At 41.2% G+C, this 19,953-nt stretch overlaps 1 protein-coding gene across 1 annotated transcript; it reads right to left on the reverse strand.

The window, feature by feature from the left end:
* Window positions 1–6,374: 6,374 nt before the first annotated feature.
* LOC133762182 (taste receptor type 2 member 14-like) lies at window positions 6,375–7,319 on the reverse strand. Its single transcript, XM_062195218.1, has one exon. The coding sequence runs from the start codon at window positions 7,317–7,319 to the stop codon at window positions 6,375–6,377; it is 945 nt and encodes a 314-aa protein (XP_062051202.1).
* Between the last annotated feature and the right edge of the window lie 12,634 nt (window positions 7,320–19,953).

Genomic DNA, 19,953 nt, shown 5'->3' on the forward strand with positions numbered 1-19,953 from the left:
AAATTAATATCACCAAAGCAAAGCGATTCTAGATTCTGGAGACTGCCAGAGCCTTCGTAATGTGATCAGATGTGGAGATCTTTCATGCAAGCAATGCGGTTTACCAGAGCTATGAAAATATTGAAAAAATTTTCCCCCAAACGAATCATGTAACTAGGGTGGGAGGAGACATTTTTGTTTGTATTATTTATCTATTTTACATTTTAAATGTATTAATACATAGAGAAAAGATTTCATGAATTTCATAGATTCAATTCCAAGAATAAGTAAGATTAGCCACAAAGTGCATGTGTTGCTGTTTGTAATGTTACCATGATTGAATTAGGGGAAAAAAACGCAGTTTCCATGTTTATGCAGTTTAATCATCATTATTATTGCTTTGTGGACAAGGTATTATTGAATTTTGGTGCTATCAGATTATATTTTAAGTATTAGCTATCCTTTGCCAATATTTATAGTTTTATGTCTTTTTTTTTTTTTTTTTGGACAGGCAGAGTGGATAGTGAGAGAGAGAGACAGAGAGAAAGGTCTACCTTTTTGCCGTTGGTTCACCCTCCAATGGCCGCTGCGGCCGGCGCATCATGCTGATCCGAAGCCAGGAGCCAGGTGCTTCTCCTGGTCTCCCATGTGGGTGCAGGGCCCAAGGACTTGGGCCATCCTCCACTGCACTTCCTGGCCACAGCAGGGAGCTGGCCTGGAAGAGGAGCAACTGGGATAGAATCTGGCGCCCTGACCGGGACTAGAACCCAGTGTGCCGGAGCCACAGGCGGAGGATTAGCCTGTTAAGCCACGGCACTGGCCTATAGTTTTATGTCTTAAGAGTCAATTTTTCAGCCGGCGCCGCGGCTCACTAGGCTAATCCTCCGCCTGCGGCACCGGCACCCCAGAGTTCTAGTCCTGGTTGGTGCGCCAGCGGTTGCTCCTCTTCCAGTCCAGCTGTCTGCTGTGGCCCAGGAAGGCAGTGGAGGATGGCCCAAGTTCTTGGGCCCCTGCACCCACATGGGAGACCAGGAGGAAGCACCTGGCTCCTGGCTTCAGATCAGCACAGCGTGCCAGCCATAGCGGCCATTTGGGGGGTTAACCAATAGAAGGAGGACCTTTCTCTCTGTCTCTCTCTCACTGCCTAACTCTGCCTGTCAAAAAAAAAAAAAAAAAAACAGAAAGTGAGAAAGTGTCTATGTTTGCAAAGGTCACATTTTTTAATTTAATTTTTATTTTTTATAAATATAAAGAGAACAGATTTCATGCATTCCATTGTACAGTTTCAAGAAAACAACCAGACTTCCTTTCTTTCCCTACAAACCTCTTCACTTCTCCCCTCTCTTCCTTTCCTCAGTTTTTTCAAAGTTTAATCTACTCTATATTCACAAGATTAATTCGCCACTAACCTTAATTTTCAACAAATAAAAAGTAGGAAGACTAGAGTTCCACAGGAATATAATCAAGGGCAACAAACAATAATCATATCACAAAATGTTTGTTTCATTCCAACACATTTTTTGATTTCTGTATTAACACATATCAGAGAAAGCATATGATATCTATCTTTTTGAGACTGGTTTATTTCACTTATCATAATGATTTCCTGATACATCTTTTTTTTTTTTTTTGCAAAAGACAGAACTTCATTATTTTTTATGGCTGAGTAGTTAACCATAGTGTATATATACCACATTTTCTTTACCCAGTCATCAGGTGACCATCTGGGTTGATTCCATATCTTATTGTTAACTGAGCTGAAATAAACATGAGGGTACAAATGACACTTTCATAAGCTGATTTCATTTCATTTGGGTAAATTCCCAGGAATGGGATAGCACTGAAATATTTTCACATCTTCTGTTGGTGAAGGACTCTACATTTATATTCCAGATTAACCTTATTAATTATGCTGTGCACATTCTCTATAACTACTAATTCTACTTGCTCTATCATCCTCTGAATCATTAAATAATTTTGCTATATGTTGATCCAGTGCTTTATACACCTATAGGTTATAATACTAGATTTTTGCAAAGCACTCATGGCCCTAAAAACTGTTCTTTTATCATATTATTGCCATTCACCATAAGAAGTATTTCATTTGATGTTAGAATTGCTCCATCAGCTTTTGTTTGGTTTACCTATGCGTTCAGAATACAGCTTCACATTAGGAAGCTAAACACATGAGTAACTTATGTATTAATTCTCCTGAATTTTGTATCTTTTTTCCAATCTGTCTCTGACTTTTAGGCTTATTTTGGGCTTTATTTCAATGTTTGATTAATATTTCATATTTATGTGTTCTTAGGAAATACAATGACACATTTCAACACACATGAATAGTATGAACTAATCAAAGCAAACGACAAGCATTTCCTATTTCTTCCCTTTCTTTTAGTTTGGAGGCTGCCAGGATCACTCTGCCTGTTCTTCTATGGCAAGGAATGTCATCAACTGTAGCTTGGAGGTGAAGGGAGTTGTCAAGATGTTGGTCAAAAGATACCAAATTTTGGTTATATAGGAAAAATAAGTTCAAGAGATTTGTTCTACAATATAGTGACCTCAGTGAATGACAGATTGCATTCTTAAAGGTTCTGGGATTTAGATGAGAACTATTCTTCCCACAGAAATAATAATTATATAAGATAATGCTTATCTTAATTAGCTAGAATTAGTCATTCATATCTTAGATGTAATGCTAAACATCATGTGGTACATGGCAAACACATTCAATATCATCAACCTATGTTAAAAAAACAAAATTAATGTAAATAAATGCGTAAAAATTACATATTCCTGGAGACACCCCATCATTTATAATCCACTATTAACATGTGTATTAGGAGAGCAATTATATGATCATCTTAATAAATAAAACACAGTTAATCCTTTTTAACAAAATTTTATTTGGAAGGTAGGAGGAAATTCTACCTGAAGTTGACTTATAGAAATGTTTACCTCAATTCTAAAATTAGTATGAAGATTATACTATTGAGAAACCATATAATAGTTACATTCACAAACATTTTACTATAACACCAAAATCACTTAGTATTTTTAGTGTTTGAACTATTTAATTACATAGCAGAAGGTTATGTCATTTATAAGAATAAATAAATAAAATAATCATTGCAAACAATTACCAGAGGTTATATAATATACTATCTACAAAAAACAAGAAATGGCCGGCGCCGCGGCTCAATAGGCTAATCCTCCGCCTTGCGGCGCCGGCACACCGGGTTCTAGTCCCGGTCGGGGCACCGATCCTGTCCCGGTTGCCCCTCTTCCAGGCCAGCTCTCTGCTGTGGCCAGGGAGTGCAGTGGAGGATGGCCCAAGTGCTTGGGCCCTGCACCCCATGGGAGACCAGGAGAAGCACCTGGCTCCTGCCATCGGAAGAGCGTGGTGCACCGGCCGCAGCACGCCTACCGCAGCAGCCGTTGGAGGGTGAACCAACGGCAAAAGGAAGACCTTTCTCTCTACTGTCCACTCTGCCTGTCAAAAAATAAAAATAAAAATAAAAAAAAAACAAGAAATGATTTTTTTTATTTTTATTTATTTATTTATTTAGTGAATATAAATTTCCAAAGTACAGCTTATGGATTACAAAGGCTTCCCCCCCCACAACCTCCCCCCACCCGCAACCCTCCCCCTTCCCACTTGCTCTCCCCTTCCATTCCCATCAAGATTCATTTTCAATTCTCTTTATATACTGAAAATCAGTTTAGTATATATAAAGATTTCAACAGTTTGCCCTCACATAGCAACACAAAGTGAAAAAGAATACTGTTGGAGTACTAGTTATAGCATTAAATAACAGTTTACATCACATTAATGACAGAGATTCTGCAAGATTTTTTTTTTAAAAAGGATTGATTATTTTTCTATGTAATTTCCAATTTAAAACCAAGGGTTTTTTTTTTTCATTTTCAATTATCTTTATATACAGAAGATCGATTTAATATATACTAAGTAAAGATTTCATCAGTTTGCACCCACACATTACCACAATGTGTAAAAATACTGTTTCAGTACTAACTATATCATTACTTCACCTTCGACAACCTATTAAGGACAGATCCCACATGGGACGTAAGTACACAGTGACTCCTGATGTTGATTTAACAATTTAACACTCTTGTTTATGGTGTCAGTCATCTCCCTAGGCTCTAGCCATGAGTTGCCAAGGCTATGGAAGCCTTTAGGGTTCACCAACTTCGATCCTATTCTGACAAGGCCATAGTCAAAGTGGAAGTTCTCTCCTCCCTTCAGAGAAAGGTACCTCCTACTTTGATGGCCCCGTTCTTTCCTCTAGGATCACACTCACAGAGATCTTTCATTTAGGTCTTCTTCTTCTTCATCTTTTTTTTTTTATTTTTTTTCCCCAGCGTGTCTTGGCTTTCCATGCCTAAAATACTCTCATAGGCTCTTCAGCCAGATCCAAATGCCTTAAGGGCTGATTCTGAGGCCAGAGTGCTATTTAGGACATCTGTCATTCTGATTCTGCTGTGTCTCCCCCTTCCCATGTTGGATCCTTCTCTCCTTTTTTTTTTTTTTTATCAGTTAGTATTAGCAGACATTAATCTTGTTTGTGTGATCCCTTTGACTCTTAGACCTATCAGTGTGATCAGTTGTGAACTGAAATTGATCACCTGGGCTGGTGAGATGGCATTGGTACATGCCACCTTGATGGGATTGTATTGGAATCCCCTGGCACTTTTCTAACTCCATCATTTGGGGCAAGTGCAATTGAGCATGTCCCCTATTGTACATCTCCTCCCTCTCTTACAAAATGAATTTTTAAGACATAGAGCACATGTTACCTTTTGTTATGGCAGCTGGTTTCAACTGTGCAAACAGTGACAATTCCTGTTCCTGTGCATGCAAGCATTTAGGATGTACTGAAGTTCACAAAAAATTAAGAACCTTTAACATAAGTACCAAAAGTATTATTTTGTGATTTTCCAATGAAATTATACATGAGTCTTTGGCAACTTCTACTTATTGAGGAATTTGGAGTTAAGGATCATTATGTTGGAGGCTATTTCTGGAGCTCTGATGTTGAATCTTCATGCACTCCTGGACAAGAGAAAGAGAGACGGACAAACAGACAAACACATGCAAGTACAGGCACACAGAGAGAAAGGTAAAGAGAGAGATCTCCCATCTGCTGATTCATTACCCAAACACAACAGTTAAGTGTAGGCCTGGCTGAAGCCAGGAACCCAGAGCTCCGTCTTGGTCTCCCACATGTGTAGCAGGAGTCCAAGCACTTGAGGCATCTTTTGCTACTTTCCCAAGCATGTTAGCAGAGGGATGGGTTGGATGCCAAGCAGTTGGGAAGGAAGCTTCCACTGCAATGTGAGATGCCGGTATTGCAGGTGGTGGCTTAACTACTATTCCCTCACTTTAATCTAACATCCTGAAAATAATTTATTAAAATTTTCATCATTATATCTGTCACTCTCCAAACATTAATAACATTCATATAACAAGATTTCTTGTGATTTTTGTGTTGGTCATTCAAATGTTACTGCAAATTTCTTTTCTATGACAACGTGGCTGCTTTCCAATCAATAGTATAATTGGGATATATGATGACATAAAATATACACAGACCACCAATTTCTCAGAGTGATATACAACTAAAACACTACCATCAGATGTAATTTGGAAGTCTATTGCATTAAAATGAAATCTATTTTGGTACATAATTGAAAACTGTGTTGGCAAATACAATCCATTTTTAAATGCAAATTACATATTCCTAAAGATAAATATATATTCCAAAATTTCTAAAAATCTGAAACCAATTATACAGATAGGGTAATGGAAATAAAGCAGCCTCAGAATTCTGAGGAAGTTCTAACAACTTTTGTAAACTAGCCATCATATGTGAAACAATGAGTTTAGTGTGCGCAGTTTCTCAGAATATGATATTTATTCTTAATTGTACCTAAAATATTGATATTATTCTACATTAGAAATGATTTTTATTGACATAAAATAATAAAGTTTATTTTATTGACTGTTTCTCGTGTACAACAGATACACAAATGCATGTTATACATGCTACAAATTGTCCACTTTGAAATCTCAGATGAATCATTTCACATGAAATTAATATTGTTTATGATAAAGGTATGCAATATTTTTGTGATTTGTATTAGTGTTTCTCTCTCTCTCTCTCTCTCTCTATATATATATATATATATATGTATATATATATGCCAGTATATGTTTTGTTAATTTTGAATACACGTTGATATTATTATTTCAATCATACTATTTTAAAACTCACAAATTGACAAATAATAGAACACTGGGGAAGCGAAAACTGATAATGTACCAGAAATCTGCATGAACAGATTTTTCTCTAAAATATGGAAAATGATCACCTAAATGGTAGATGGAAACTAGGGATCTGCATCTCTGAGTTTGCACTCAGCCACCGCAGCACCGACAGAGAGGCCTGTCTCAGCTTGTTGTTCCCTAGAATCATGAAGCAGGAGTGTCCTGAAGGATAAAACATCTCAAGAATCTGGCAAATGAGGATGCTCAGACGTTTCTCCAGCAAATAAATGTGCCATGTTTGTAGGAGGAGAGCCAGGAAGAAGATGGTGTACAGTGCAAGGAAGGTGATCACCGTCTGCAAGCCTCTTACGTGAGCTGTGGTGCTGGTATCTCTGGATCCCGTGGCATTGAGCTGCACCTTTGTGAGATGCCTCCACAGGGAGAAAATGAGCAGGAGGAAAGCTGCCAGTGACAAGCTGAAAGGTATCATCACAAACATTGTTTCGATGCACAAAAATTTCCCGAATAAGTGTGCAGAGTGGCTCAAAGTATAACTCAAGTTTCCCCTATGTACTTCAATCCAGACATCAATATATATATTGGCCGTTGCAATATTTAAAATCAGGAGGACAAAAGACATAAATAGTGTCACTAAGATCACGTTTTCAACTCTCCACTTAAGGAAGAGAAAAGTAGAGTTAGAAAAATTGGCTATCTTAAGAAAATAGAAGATACTGAGGCTTGTAGCAAGCCACATGCTAAAATGATTTGTCACAATCCAAGTCATATATCTCAATCTTGTCAGATTTTCAGTGAAAAGTAAAGCTGGGTAAAACACAGAAAGCAACCCACTGAAGAATATATACCAGAGCAGACCAATTCTGGAGATTGCTAAAGCAGTGAGGAGTTGATCAGCTGCAGAGATCTTTCTTCCCTTGACCCAGTCAAGACAGTTCACTAGTGCTATGAATCCATTGCCTGCATTTCCAATGATGAATTCGACACTTAGAATCACTGCAAATACAGTCAGTACAACACTAGCCATTGTTCATCAGAGAATGCCAGTGTCTAATACCACTTCTGAGAATATATTTTCGCAACCATTCAAAGGCTATGTATACCTCATTCTTGAAAATTCACTAAAATTCTCTCCTTAAAATCTGCAGATATCAACTTTGCAAATGGATCATTCATATCTCTCTTCCTTAAATTTTTTGTAGAATCTCAGACAGCTCAGCTAAGCTTCAGTCAGATCCTCTGAGCCTTACACACTAGAAGACGAAAGTCTTTGTAGTTGATGATGAAGGAAATACTGAATTCTAATTTGGTCACATGCAAATAAGAGACATTTCTTTTCAATTTTTGCTCTTTTGCCATCAACGCATTTTATTCTGGCAATTGTGTTCTGACTAAGAAAAATCATAAAATATGGGTGCATATTTCATAAAAAAATCAAGGTGACATAGTGAATTCCTAAAATTTGAGGTTTCAAAAACAATAGATCACTGTATGGATCTGTTCATACGTTTTCTAAGCTCTCTCTACAAGATGTCAAAGTTATCAAATAATCTTATGCAAATTATTGTTCCTAAAACAGATACTGAGAATATTGAATATGTATTATTTTACTTTTTACAAGGTTGTGCATCAACACACACATGCACACACACAGCCACACTCATTTTCCCCCATTCAAATCCTCTTCTCTTTCCATTCCTGCCATTTAGCTTTGCCATTCTACAACATGTTTATGCATATAACACAGGACTTGTACTGTGATAGTCGTTCAAAGAATTGTCTAAAAATGTTTTCCTTTTTATATCATCATAAGTTAAAAAAGTAGTAAACTTCGGTAATTTTTAAACACACAACAAGAAGATACACACCTGTTGTTGCTAAAGCAATCGCTGAGTTTGAATGATACCATTTACAAGGCAAGAATCCTCTTCACTTCGTGCCTCTCCCTTACCCAGAAGTGCACACTCTTCCATCAACATCAAATGCCTTCAGATTTAATACCTCTTCCTTTGCCTCCCATCAACACCTGCTCTACAAACCTCATTAGAGGCACCATTCAGATAAAGAAGGAAACATTGCTTTGTCAAGTAAAATGCAACACAATACGACCACTCTTTGGTAGTCAATAAGAGAGATAGTAAGAGTTGAGACCAATGAAACAAATTCAGCCCAAGCTATCAAAGAAAAGTTTATTAAATTATATAAACTGCTTTCTATACTTCTTTTTCATTGATCATCTTTAGACTATAGGTTCAACCTTCTTAAGTATAAAGGGAATTTTAAGAATGAAAGAAGAAAAATACAATAGCCAATCCACAGATTCAGACACCCAGGATAAAACTGAAATACTGCAAATCAAACTCAGCTTCAAAAACATTTTTTGTTGGAGGCAGCACTGTGGGATAATGGGTAAATCTGCCTCCTGCAACTCCAGCATCCCATATGGCTGCAAGTTCGTGTCTCTGTTGCTCCACTTCTGATCCAGATTCTAGCTAATGGCATGGAAAAAGCAACAATGGCCCAAGTGTTTGGGACACTGCCACACATGTGGGAGACCCAGACGAAGCTCCTGGATTCTAGCTTTGCCTTGACCATGCCCTGGCTATTGTGGACATCTAGGGAGTGAACCAGCGGATGGAAGATCTATGTCAGTCTCACCCTACCTTTCTGTAACTCTTACATTCAAATAAATAAATAAATTATAAAAAGTAAAATTTCCTTAATTCAAAGCCTGTAAGCAATAACTTTCTTAAAAGAATTTGGAAAAACACAGAATTGAATATAATTGGTGATCAGTCTTCTATTTTGGTTCAACTATAGAAATAAATTTTCTAAGATTTTCCCTACTCATTTTACATTTATCACATTTAATATACTCCAGTACTAATTATGGCAAACACACACAATTTACTCTGATTATATATTGTTAATCTTCAAATTTACTGACTGTTTTTATATGGAATCTGTGCTCTTTATTAAACATAAAATAGTAATTCATGATGGAATAAACTGTGACCCAAACCTACATGCTTAACATGTGATTTTTAATTGAATGATTTTGCCATCCAAATACTAATGATTCAAAAATTAAATGTAACCACACCATGGTAATATATTTGGTTCAAATCACAATGGAAAATAGCAATGAATATCTTACAAGCAGACAATTCTAAATGATGCAAAAATATGTTTATGACATAAACACTTCCATCAGAAGATAACACAGAATATATATGCAAAATACTCTTAATACACATGGATTCACAACTTTAATTTTTAAAATTTTTTATATAATTTATATAATGTGAATAAATTTCATATAAACAAATTTAGGAGCATGGTGATAATTCCCACTCTATACCCTCCCTCTCACTCCTATTCTTCCTCCTCCTTCTTTCTTTATTCTTTCTTTTAACTTTTACAATGACATACTTTCAGTTTATTTTATAATCATAAGTTTAACCCTCCACTAAGTAAATAATTCAACAAATAGAAAAAAACAGTTCCTCAGCAATGGAGACAAGGGCTCTAAACAATCCTACTAGTTTGGAATTATTAGATTGCTTGCATGAAAAAATACTTACTATCAACTTTTCATATGTTTACATAATAAGCTTTGTAAAATTGTTCCTTACGTGGGCTTTTAGAAATTACAAATGTACCTATCAGATAAAAGCCAGTAGCAAGTATAAAATGTTACTAACCCCACGATTTTTTTTTTTTTCTGCTAGAAGAGACAGTGATTCTGATACTGATTGTGGGACTGAAGTCTTCCTGGCTGTCAGCCTGCAACTCATCTGCTAGAACATCGAAAAAAGGGCTTGTTTTAGCTTCTTGTTCCCAAAGTTGGAACAAATGAATAGTTTGAAAGATAGATCAATGCAATTGCACAGAAAAGCAAAAGGATCTGCATATTCCCAGCCTATTAAATCCCCAAACTAATGCAATTACAGAAGAAACATCAAAGACAGACTGCAGTTTACAAGTCTTTTCCATGGACCTTTGTGCTGGGAATCTGAGGATCTTATGCCAAGGAGCTGCCATGTTCATGACAGCTACAAAATAATACAGTAGCATCACAGAACAGAAATTTAGTAAAAGATGTGAGCTCTACTAGAATAAGAACAGGTATATTTGAAAGGCGTACAATACCTGCCAAATTGGTCTTTCAATTCTGTTTCCTTCATGTATGTTCAGCCTCATCGTCTCAGCTACTTTTATCAGAACAAAATTAAAAAAAAAAAAACACTAAAATCCCAGGCATGACCGATATAGCTGCCTTGCTAATGTTCCTCCTGAAATGAAGAAAAATAAAGGCAGAGATTTTGACTACTTAGAGCAAATAAAATAAGCTGAAGCAAGAAGCCAGGGATTGCAGGCAAGAACGACGACTCTTACTTGAATAGTATTTAGAGGTGGATTATCCACCGCTGCATCCTAATATGTTTAAATCACCCAGAGCAAAGCAACTCTGGAGCCTGGCAGAGTTGTGAGAATGCAGGCAGCTCAGGAGAGTTTTTGTCTCAACTCAGGCACTGCAATTTACCAGGGCTAGGAAGATACTGGCAGCACTTCTAAAAAACAAATTCTGTGACTTGGGTGGAAACTACGCTGGTGAGTAAACGTCTCATATCAGGACAGGGGAGGGGGAAGCAAGCATATTATCACTGGCTGAGATCCTGTAATACCTGAACTAAAGTTCTATCATCAAGTGATACATGGATGTGTAATGAACTGCTTGACTTCTTTTAAATTCTATAACCAGCAAGCACCAACGCATGCTGATGGATGAGTTCAATGCTGTGTCTATAAAAAAATTATTACAAAAACAATGCAAAAGAACTCCTATTCCTACACTTAATATCCTTGCCATGAGCTAGAATTTCACAGCTGAGGTTCGAATGAAAGCTGAATTCTCATTTGAGAGTATGCAAATGAAAAATTTCCTCCCTTTCATTATTTGCAGTTTTTGCCTTGCCTAATTTGTGCACAATTTGGTTTCATGAAGTTTAGGTGTCAGCCAGGAAAATAACACATGGAGCACACTGAAAATGTCTACATAAAGAAAAGAGCCATAGTCATCAGGAGATGGCCTTAGTGGTCCATGGCCACTCAGAATTTATTTTAATAAAGACACTAGATTCACATAGAAAGGTTTAAAGTAATTATTACATAGGATTTCCAAACCTTTCCTGTAACAGGAGAGTTTGGAGATGGCATGTACCACATCTGAGGATATTGCCCTGACCCTTTTATAAAACAACCCAAAGAGTGCTGGTTTCAAGTGGGCCCAGGGTCAGAGAGGCTCCATAGCAGGTGTAGGCAGTGGCACAGCTACCCTTCCCGTTTTGCAAGGGTAGTCAAGTAGATTCTAACTGAGAATGGCATTTAAAGTTGGAAGAACATCGTGACTGTCTCTGGCAAACCACATAGGAAATGGGAGAGCAAAACTCTAGTAAATTATTGTGAGACTATACCCTCTTCAGCAGAGGAGTGCTCTTTCTGAAAAAAAAAAAATGGCAAGATCAGAGCATGAGATCCCCAAAATACCCAACACTGCCCCTGCTCAGATCAGACCCTCTAAAGTCAGCCATTACTGGAGAGCTCGAGAACCCTTGAGTGGCACAAGGGTTAGACTGGATTAGCACAAACTTTTGTGTATATCCTCAGATTCCCTTGACTGTTTTGCTTTCTCTTCTTCAGTGTCTTGCCTGACCAAGATCATGCTTGTGTCTGGATTTGAATAGAACCCTACCCTGGGAGCCCGAGGTCTGAATTTTTACATGACCGCCAAGGAACTGAATGATGTAAGACAAAAGCAGAGATGTTAGTTCTGCTTCAGGTAAACCTTGTCCAATAGGAAATAGAAGACAGAAGAGAATAAAGAAGATGAGTTCCCACTCCTTTTGTGGCAGAAGTCTCTGTCTTTTAATTAGATTTCTTTCTAGAGGCCTTTCCAAAGTTAGAAAAAGAAAAAGGGAGGCATCTGTCCTGGGAATGAAATGTGGTTGTTATCTGCTCACCTATGAATGCTGCATCTGTAGTCCCTATTTGCTTATATGTAACCATTTCAGGTTCTGCTTTTTAGTACAGAGCAATGATGTTTACTCTTGCCAGAAAGCTTACAGCTCAGTATTTGTGTGGGGAAAAAAATCTTCAGCAACTACCTCTGCATGGGCAGTATTTTATCAATTCTGTGGCTGCCATGTACCATTAGAATATCCAATCAAATGTGTGCAAGTAACCACATAAGGGAGACAAAGTGACTAAAACCATATACAAGGTAGAATTAAAATGGGAAGCGGGATACACAGCAGACTCATAGAATGGCAGATGTCCTAAACAGCACTCTGGCCTCAGAATCAGCCCTTAAGGCATTCAGATCTGGCTAAAAAGTCCATGAGAGTATTTCAGGCATGGAAAGCCAAGACACTCTGGCAAAAAAAAAAAAAAAAACCTAAATGAAATATCTCTGTGAGTGAGATCCCAGCAGAAAGAACAGGCTATCAAAGAAGGAGGTACCTTTCTCTGAAGGGAGGAGAGAATTTCCACTTTGACTATGACCTTGTCTAAATAAGATCGGAGTTGGCGAAATCAAAAGGCTTCCATAGCCTTGGCAACTCATGACAAGAGCCTAGGGTGATTACTGACGCCATAAACTAGAGTGTCAATTGTTAAATCAACAACAGGAGTCACTGTGCATTTACTCCCCATTTAGGATCTCTGTTTTTTTTTTTTTAACTTTTATTTAATGAATATAAATTTCCAGTGTACAGCTCATGGATTACAATGGCTTCCCCCTCCCACAACTTCCCTCCCACCCGCAACCCTCCCCTCTCCCACTCCCTCTCCCCTTCCATTCACATCAAGATTCATTTTCAATTCTCTTTATATACAGAAGATCAATTTAGTATAAAGATTTCAACAGTTTGCACCCACATAGAAACACAAAGTGAAACATACTGTTTGAGTACTAGTTATAGTATTAAATCAAAATGTACAGCACATTAAGGACAGAGATCCCACATGAGGAGCAAGTGCACAGTGGCTCCTGTTGTTGACCCAACAAATTGACACTCTAGTTTATGGTGCCAGTAACCACCCTAGGCTGTCATCATGAGTTGCCAAGGCTATGGCAGCCTTCCAAGTTTGCCAACTCTGATCATATTTAGACAAGGTCATAAAAGACAGGGTGAGGCCGGCGCCGTGGCTCAACAGGCTAATCCTCCGCCTTGCGGCGCCGGCACACCGGGTTCTAGTCCCGGTCGGGGCACCGATCCTGTCCCGGTTGCCCCTCTTCCAGGCCAGCTCTCTGCTGTGGCCAGGGAGTGCAGTGGAGGATGGCCCAAGTCCTTGGGCCCTGCACCCCATGGGAGACCAGGAGAAGCACCTGGCTCCTGCCATCGGATCAGCGCGGTGCGCCGGCCGTATCCTTCCCCCCCTTTCCTGCGCGTGCTCGGTGGTGACGGGGGTCTGGCTGCGCTCTGGCGGTGGAGGGCCACGGGCCTCCTCCCTGGAGGAGAGGCGAGGCCGAGGGCTTGGCTTGGTGTGGTGTGGGGTGGCGAGGCGTGTGTGGTGGTGGGAAGAGGCGCTGGGGGCGTTGTGTCGCTGGCGGTGGTGACGGGGTGTGGGGCGTGTGCTGGTCGCGCGTCTCCCCCTCACCGCCTCGGGCTCCGCTCCCTTGGCTCCTCTGGCCCCACGCCCATGCCGCCGCCGCCTTCCCCCCCCTCCCCCCCGCCCCTCGTCTCGTCTCTCCACCCCGGGGCCCGTGTCATCCCTCTCCCGTTGGGGGCCCGGCCGCCCTGGAGCCACCTGGCCGCGGAGGAGGAGGAGGAGGTGGCGTCCCCTCCCGCGCGCGCCTCGGGGCCGTCGCCGTCCTCCTGCCTTTCCCTCTCCCCCTGCCTCTTGGGCTGCACTCCTTTCACCCCCCCCCCCAACTTCGTGGCGTCCCGAGAGAGCCTCGAGGTCTGTGTGTGCTTGTTGGCGATGGGGTTGTTGGGGGGTGGACGAGGGGGCGTGTGCCGTCGCTGTCGCGTGGCCGGTGGCGGTCCGCGTTGGCCGGTGGGGTGCGTCTGGGTGGCGCGTGTGCGCCTCCTGCCCTCTCTCGTCTCTGGCGTCCGTCTGAGCTCCCCCGGCCCCCCCGTGGCCGGGGGGGCGGGCTTCGGGTTGGGGGGGTTTGTCTGGAGGTGGCCTCGGTGCCATTCCTCCCCCCCCCCCTCCCGTGCCTCATCCCGGTCTCCCGCCGCCGTCCTCGCGTGTGGCTTGTGCCGCTTCCCCCCACCCCCACCCCCCCGCTTCCCTCCCGCCTTTCCTCCAGGTACCTAGCGCGTTCCGGCGCGGAGGTTTAAAGACCCCCGGGGGTACCGCCTGTCCGCCTCGGGGTCGGGGCGGCGGGCCCGTGGGGAGTCGGACGGGTCCCGTCCCGTCTGTACCCCCCTGACTCCGCCCCTCCTGCCCGGCCGAGGCGGGGGTGCTCGCTCTCGCGCTGTGCAGCCTCTCGCGGCGGCTGCCGTCGGGAAAGGGGCTCCTGACCCGGCGGTGGTGTCGTGCCGCGAGGGGGGCGCGCGCGGGGGGCGTCGCGCCCGTGTCCCGTGCCGCGTGGGGGGGGGGCGGGAGCCCCCTGGGCGCCTGTGGGGTCGTCTGCGTGCTCGCCCCTCGCCGCGGTGGCGGAGGTGGCTGGCGCCGGGCGTGCCCCGTGTCAAACCCACCGACCCCTCCCAGAGTCTGTCGTTGTGTTCCAGTCTACTGGCCGGCCCGGGGCACCCCCTATCCCTTCTGTGGGTAGGGGATGGTGCCGTGCCAGGCTTTCCCTTGGCGGGAAAGAGCAAAAAAACCTCGTACGACTCTTAGCGGTGGATCACTCGGCTCGTGCGTCGATGAAGAACGCAGCTAGCTGCGAGAATTAATGTGAATTGCAGGATCTCTGCTTTTAATGTGTTGTCCAATGTGAATTAATGCTATAACTAGTAATCAAACAGTATTTTTCACTTTGCATTTCTGTGTGGGTGCAAACTGTTGAAATCTTTACTTAATATATACTAAATTAATCTTCTGTATATAAAGAAAATCAATCTTGATGTGAATGGGAAGGGAGAGGGAGCGGGAGATGGGAGGATTGCGGGTGGGAGGGAAGTTATGGGGGGGAAAGCCACTGTAATCCAAAAGCTGTACTTTGCAAATTTGTATTTATTAATTAAAAGTTTTAAAAAAACATATAAAAGGGAAAACTCTTCTTTGTTCAGGGCTCAGGATTTTGGGTAAGAAATTCCAGCTGGGCCCCACACCACCATAATAAAAGACTACTTCCTGTTAAGAGGGTTTGGTGTCTAGAATCTCAGTACATGAATCCTGCTATAGGTTCACTTCCATGGCTAGTGCTAGACGGTTTCCTTGGGGAACTTTCTCAGGACAATGCTGCAGATCAAATGCACACAGGAGCTGACTACCATGCTATCTCTCCCCTAATGGTGAAGTTGTCACCAGAGGACTCATACATCACATCACATTGCATCTTCCATTATTCAAAAATGGCAAGATAGGGTTGTCCTTATTGCACATGGAAACTTACAACAGCATTGAAAATAGGTCATGATCATGTTTCTTTATTCAATAGTATAAATGTTTTTTCTATGATGTTCACTTACTTATATTAAATTTAATATTTGTATTTCTTATTTATTTGAGATGTAGAGTTACAGACAGTGAGAGGGAGAGACAGAGAGAGAGGTCTTCCAACTGCTGGTTCACTCCCCAAATGGTTGCAACAGCTAGAGCTGAACCCATACGAAGCCAGCAGCCAGGAGCTTCTTCTGGGTGTCCCAAATGGTTGCAGGGACCCAAGCACTTGGGCCATCTTCCACTGCTTTCCCAGACCATACCAGAGAGCTGAACAGGAAGAGGAGCATCTGGGCCAAGAACCAGTGCCCATATAGGATGCCAGTGCCCCAGGCAGAGGATTAACCTATTGTGCCACAGTGCTGGCCCCTAAATTTAATATTTTTAGTACTGTTTACAATACACATATGCAAAATTTACTCCAAATATATTTCTCTTCAATTGTGCTGGTTGCATATTTTAATACTGGGACTTCTATTTGATTTCTGTTAAATATTAATTTTAAAATATTTATTTATTCATTTGAGAGGAAGAGTTACAGAAAGAAGGAGAAAGAGAGAGATCTTTCATCTTCTGGTTCACTCCGCAAATGGCTGCAATGGCCATGGCTGAGCCAGGCAGAAACCAGGAGCCAGGAGCATCTTCCGGGTATCCCATGTGAGTGCAGGGGTTCATGCACTTGGATCATCTTCCAGTGCTTTCCCAGGCCACTAGCGGGGAGCTGGGTCACAAGTTGAGGAACCGTGACTCCAACTGGTACCCATATGAGATGCCAGCACCACAAGTGGAGGTTCAACCCACTTACACGACTGGTACCAGCCCCTAAATATTAGATGTTCATGGGTAAAATCTACCTCAAATGTCCATCCACCACAGATGGTTTTGAGCTGAATGTTCTTAACATTCTAATCTTGGAAGTTCAAACAATGAAATACAAACACACTGTGGTGCATGTGTGTGGCACAGATTGCAACAGAAAATTGCAGTGACTATCTGCAGTAACCATCTGGGATAAGTTGACATTTCTAAACAATGCATAAGTAAGAACACAAATTCTTCAATTCAAAGATAATAGATGCGGTATGAAATACATACGGTTTTATACTTCTGAAAACTTTATTGCTGTACTTTACATAAGTAAATGTTTTGCATGAAAAAAGGATAGAGTATTATCAATATGATTTTATAATTATACACACCCTCCTTGATATCTTTTTACATAATAAGTTTTATTTAAAGGTTTTTTTAAATATACCTTTAGAAATTACACAAATACATACATTGTAGGAAAGCCAGTAGGAATTATGAAATGTTCCAGTACATACAGCATTTATAAATTATTAAAAATAAATAGATATTAGGCTAGTTTAGGATATATAATTAGTTTGACATCAGTGAAGCCATTTTGAGTAAGCTGGTGTAAATCCAGAAAATAATATATGATTTGTAGTGAAAAAGTTCATGAAACGGCATTAACTTGTCTGCGATAGCTGGACAGTGGGGTCCATAAGGAAGAAAAAGTTATTTTCCAACAAAAACGTGTTTTGACGAGAGTATAAAGGCAGAAAGAGTTTCAAGCACCAGTGCGCAGGCTTGTTCCGCGGAGCCTCTCCACGCGAGTCTCAAAGAAAAAGAAACGCCATCACAGGACTTGGCTGGAGCTCTCCCCTGGAAGGCCGCCGGTGGGGAGTTCCAGTAGCAGGAGCCCGTCTGGGTGAACCAACCAACTCCCTGGCTGGCCACATGGCCTTGCACGGAGGACAGGGCTCCTGGCTGCTCCAGCGTTAGAAACCTCCCTAGTGAGAGGACAGCAAGCCGGCAGGACTGGCAAACACCGGGCTGTAAAACAGCTGCAGGACCAAGACCGTCACAGCTAGCAAGCCAGCCTGGAGGGCCTGCACCGGCGGCCCTGGAGCTCTGAGACCAACTCAGCCCAGAGGGCTACACCCAGGGTCATCACGCTCCCTGACCATCTGCAATTCCAGCGGCTTTGTGCACCTTAGAGAGTCTGCTCGCTTGCTCTCTCTCTCTCTGTCTCTCTCTCCATTGGACATATTACTTAGATTGTGTAACGTCATGTAATGTGCGACAGCTTAGTGTGAATAACAGTATAGCATAATATCACATTGTGTGCTGAAGTATTGTGTCTCCCGACGGGCCCCTCCTCTCAGAGATCTAAGAACCTGTGCTTACCTTCAGCAATATAGACTAACACAGGTAGCCTTAGGTGAACTGTGTGGGGCCCCAGCCTGGACACTTAAGGAGTCCTCAAGGGTGTGAGTCCCAGTGACTTGTAGGAAGAAATTATACTCACTGCTTCATCTTATGGCACTTACAACATACAGCTTTCCCTTTGTTTTCTGCCAGAAAACACAGAAAGTCCCAGACACTGATCTACAGAGTGAAAGGCATCCATTCTTTCAGCTTGTGCATGACCTGCCAAAGTGCTAATAGAAATGCCTGCCTAAGCTTCCTGTTTACCAAAATCAGGAGAAATGAATGACTTGAAGGAAAGAAAAATGCAATAGCAAGGCGCAGAGAGAGGAATTTTTTGTTCTGCAACTTACTAAAATTCCAAACCGATACAGTAGCTGAAAGAAAATGAATGGCAAAAAGCAAGAGAAAAGAGACCACACCTTGCATGGCTCTTACATGGACCCTGGTGCTGAGATCTTGCAATCCTCTGCTATAGACCTGAATATTCCTGACATGCTTATACAGAGAATAGATTAACAGCAGAAAACATATCAGTGCTGTAGTAAGCGGTATGGAGTTGATTATGATGAGAACTGGAATATTTGTTGGGTGTGCCACACCTATCCAGTTGGTCTTCAAAGTCATGTTTCCTTCATATTCACTTGACCACATAGAATGTTCCGTTTTTATCATAATACTTCCCAGCAGAACTACTAGAATTACCTTGTTAATGTTCTTCTTCAGGTGAAGAAAAATGAAGTTGGAGAAATTGGCTATTTTGAGCAAATAAAATATACTGAGGATAGTAGCAAGCCAGATGTTAAAATGGTTGGCTATTAACTCTAAAATATGGGCAATAATTATTTCTTGTCTGCTGAACAAATATAGATTAAACACGATGGAATTCCAATGCATTAATGTTATCCAAAGAAATGCAGTTCTGCAGATTGCCAGAGTAGTGAGTATCCAATCAGCTGATGAGAGCTTTTTCCTCTTGATCCAGTCAATGCAGTTAACCAGTATTATGAAAACATTGGCAAAATTTCCAAGGGCAAATCCTGCCACTACTAGCGTGGAAAAGATGTTGAGTAGTAAACTACTCATGTGTGGAAAAAAGCCACACCAAATATTTCTTAATATATAAGACTGACTTTCTACCAGTGCATGGCTTCTGGATGTGGCATGAAGTTCTTGTTTTCTTATAAATTCTGTAACCCTTGATAAGCACAAGACCATGCAGACAGTCTAATGGATGAGTTCAACACTGCTTTGTGAGAAGTGCTGTTATTATACAAAACAGTTCATGCACTTTTTTATATCCTGGTCAAGGGATAGTTGAATTCTTCAGAGCTAGTATTAGAATGAAACCTGAACTCTCATTTGAGAACATGCAAATAAAGATACATTCTCTTTCATTATTTGCAGGGTTTTTTGTCTTGCCTAATCTCCATATGATGTGAGCTGAAGAATTGTAGGTATCACCTGGGAAAATATGAAAATCTAACACATAAAACACAAAATATCTCAATTGGTAGATAGACCTTAGTCATCTAAAGAGGACTTTAATAGTTCATTGGCAGTGAGGATTTAATATAACAGTTGAAGGCATATGTAGAAACTTTTTGAGTAATTGATATAAAGGTTTTCCAAATTTTCACATCAAAAGCTGCACAGGTGGCCAACGAACGCCAGGAAGGCAAATATTCCATAAAATAGCTTTCTTCAATTTACTTCATATTTATGGCTTTATTTTTGGAAGGCAGATTCTTCAGCAGAAAGGCTACATGTCAGAACAGAATAGGATTATATATTCAAGGTTTTGACAGAAAAAGAATTTCAATCAAGAATAT

The sequence above is a fragment of the Lepus europaeus genome, chromosome 6 (genome assembly GCF_033115175.1).
Source record: "Lepus europaeus isolate LE1 chromosome 6, mLepTim1.pri, whole genome shotgun sequence".
NCBI lineage: Eukaryota > Metazoa > Chordata > Mammalia > Lagomorpha > Leporidae > Lepus > Lepus europaeus.

Bases quoted from the DNA above. Each gene is read 5' to 3' on its own strand.
- LOC133762182 (XM_062195218.1), bottom strand. From the start codon at position 7,319: ATGGCTAGTGTTGTACTGACTGTATTTGCAGTGATTCTAAGTGTCGAA.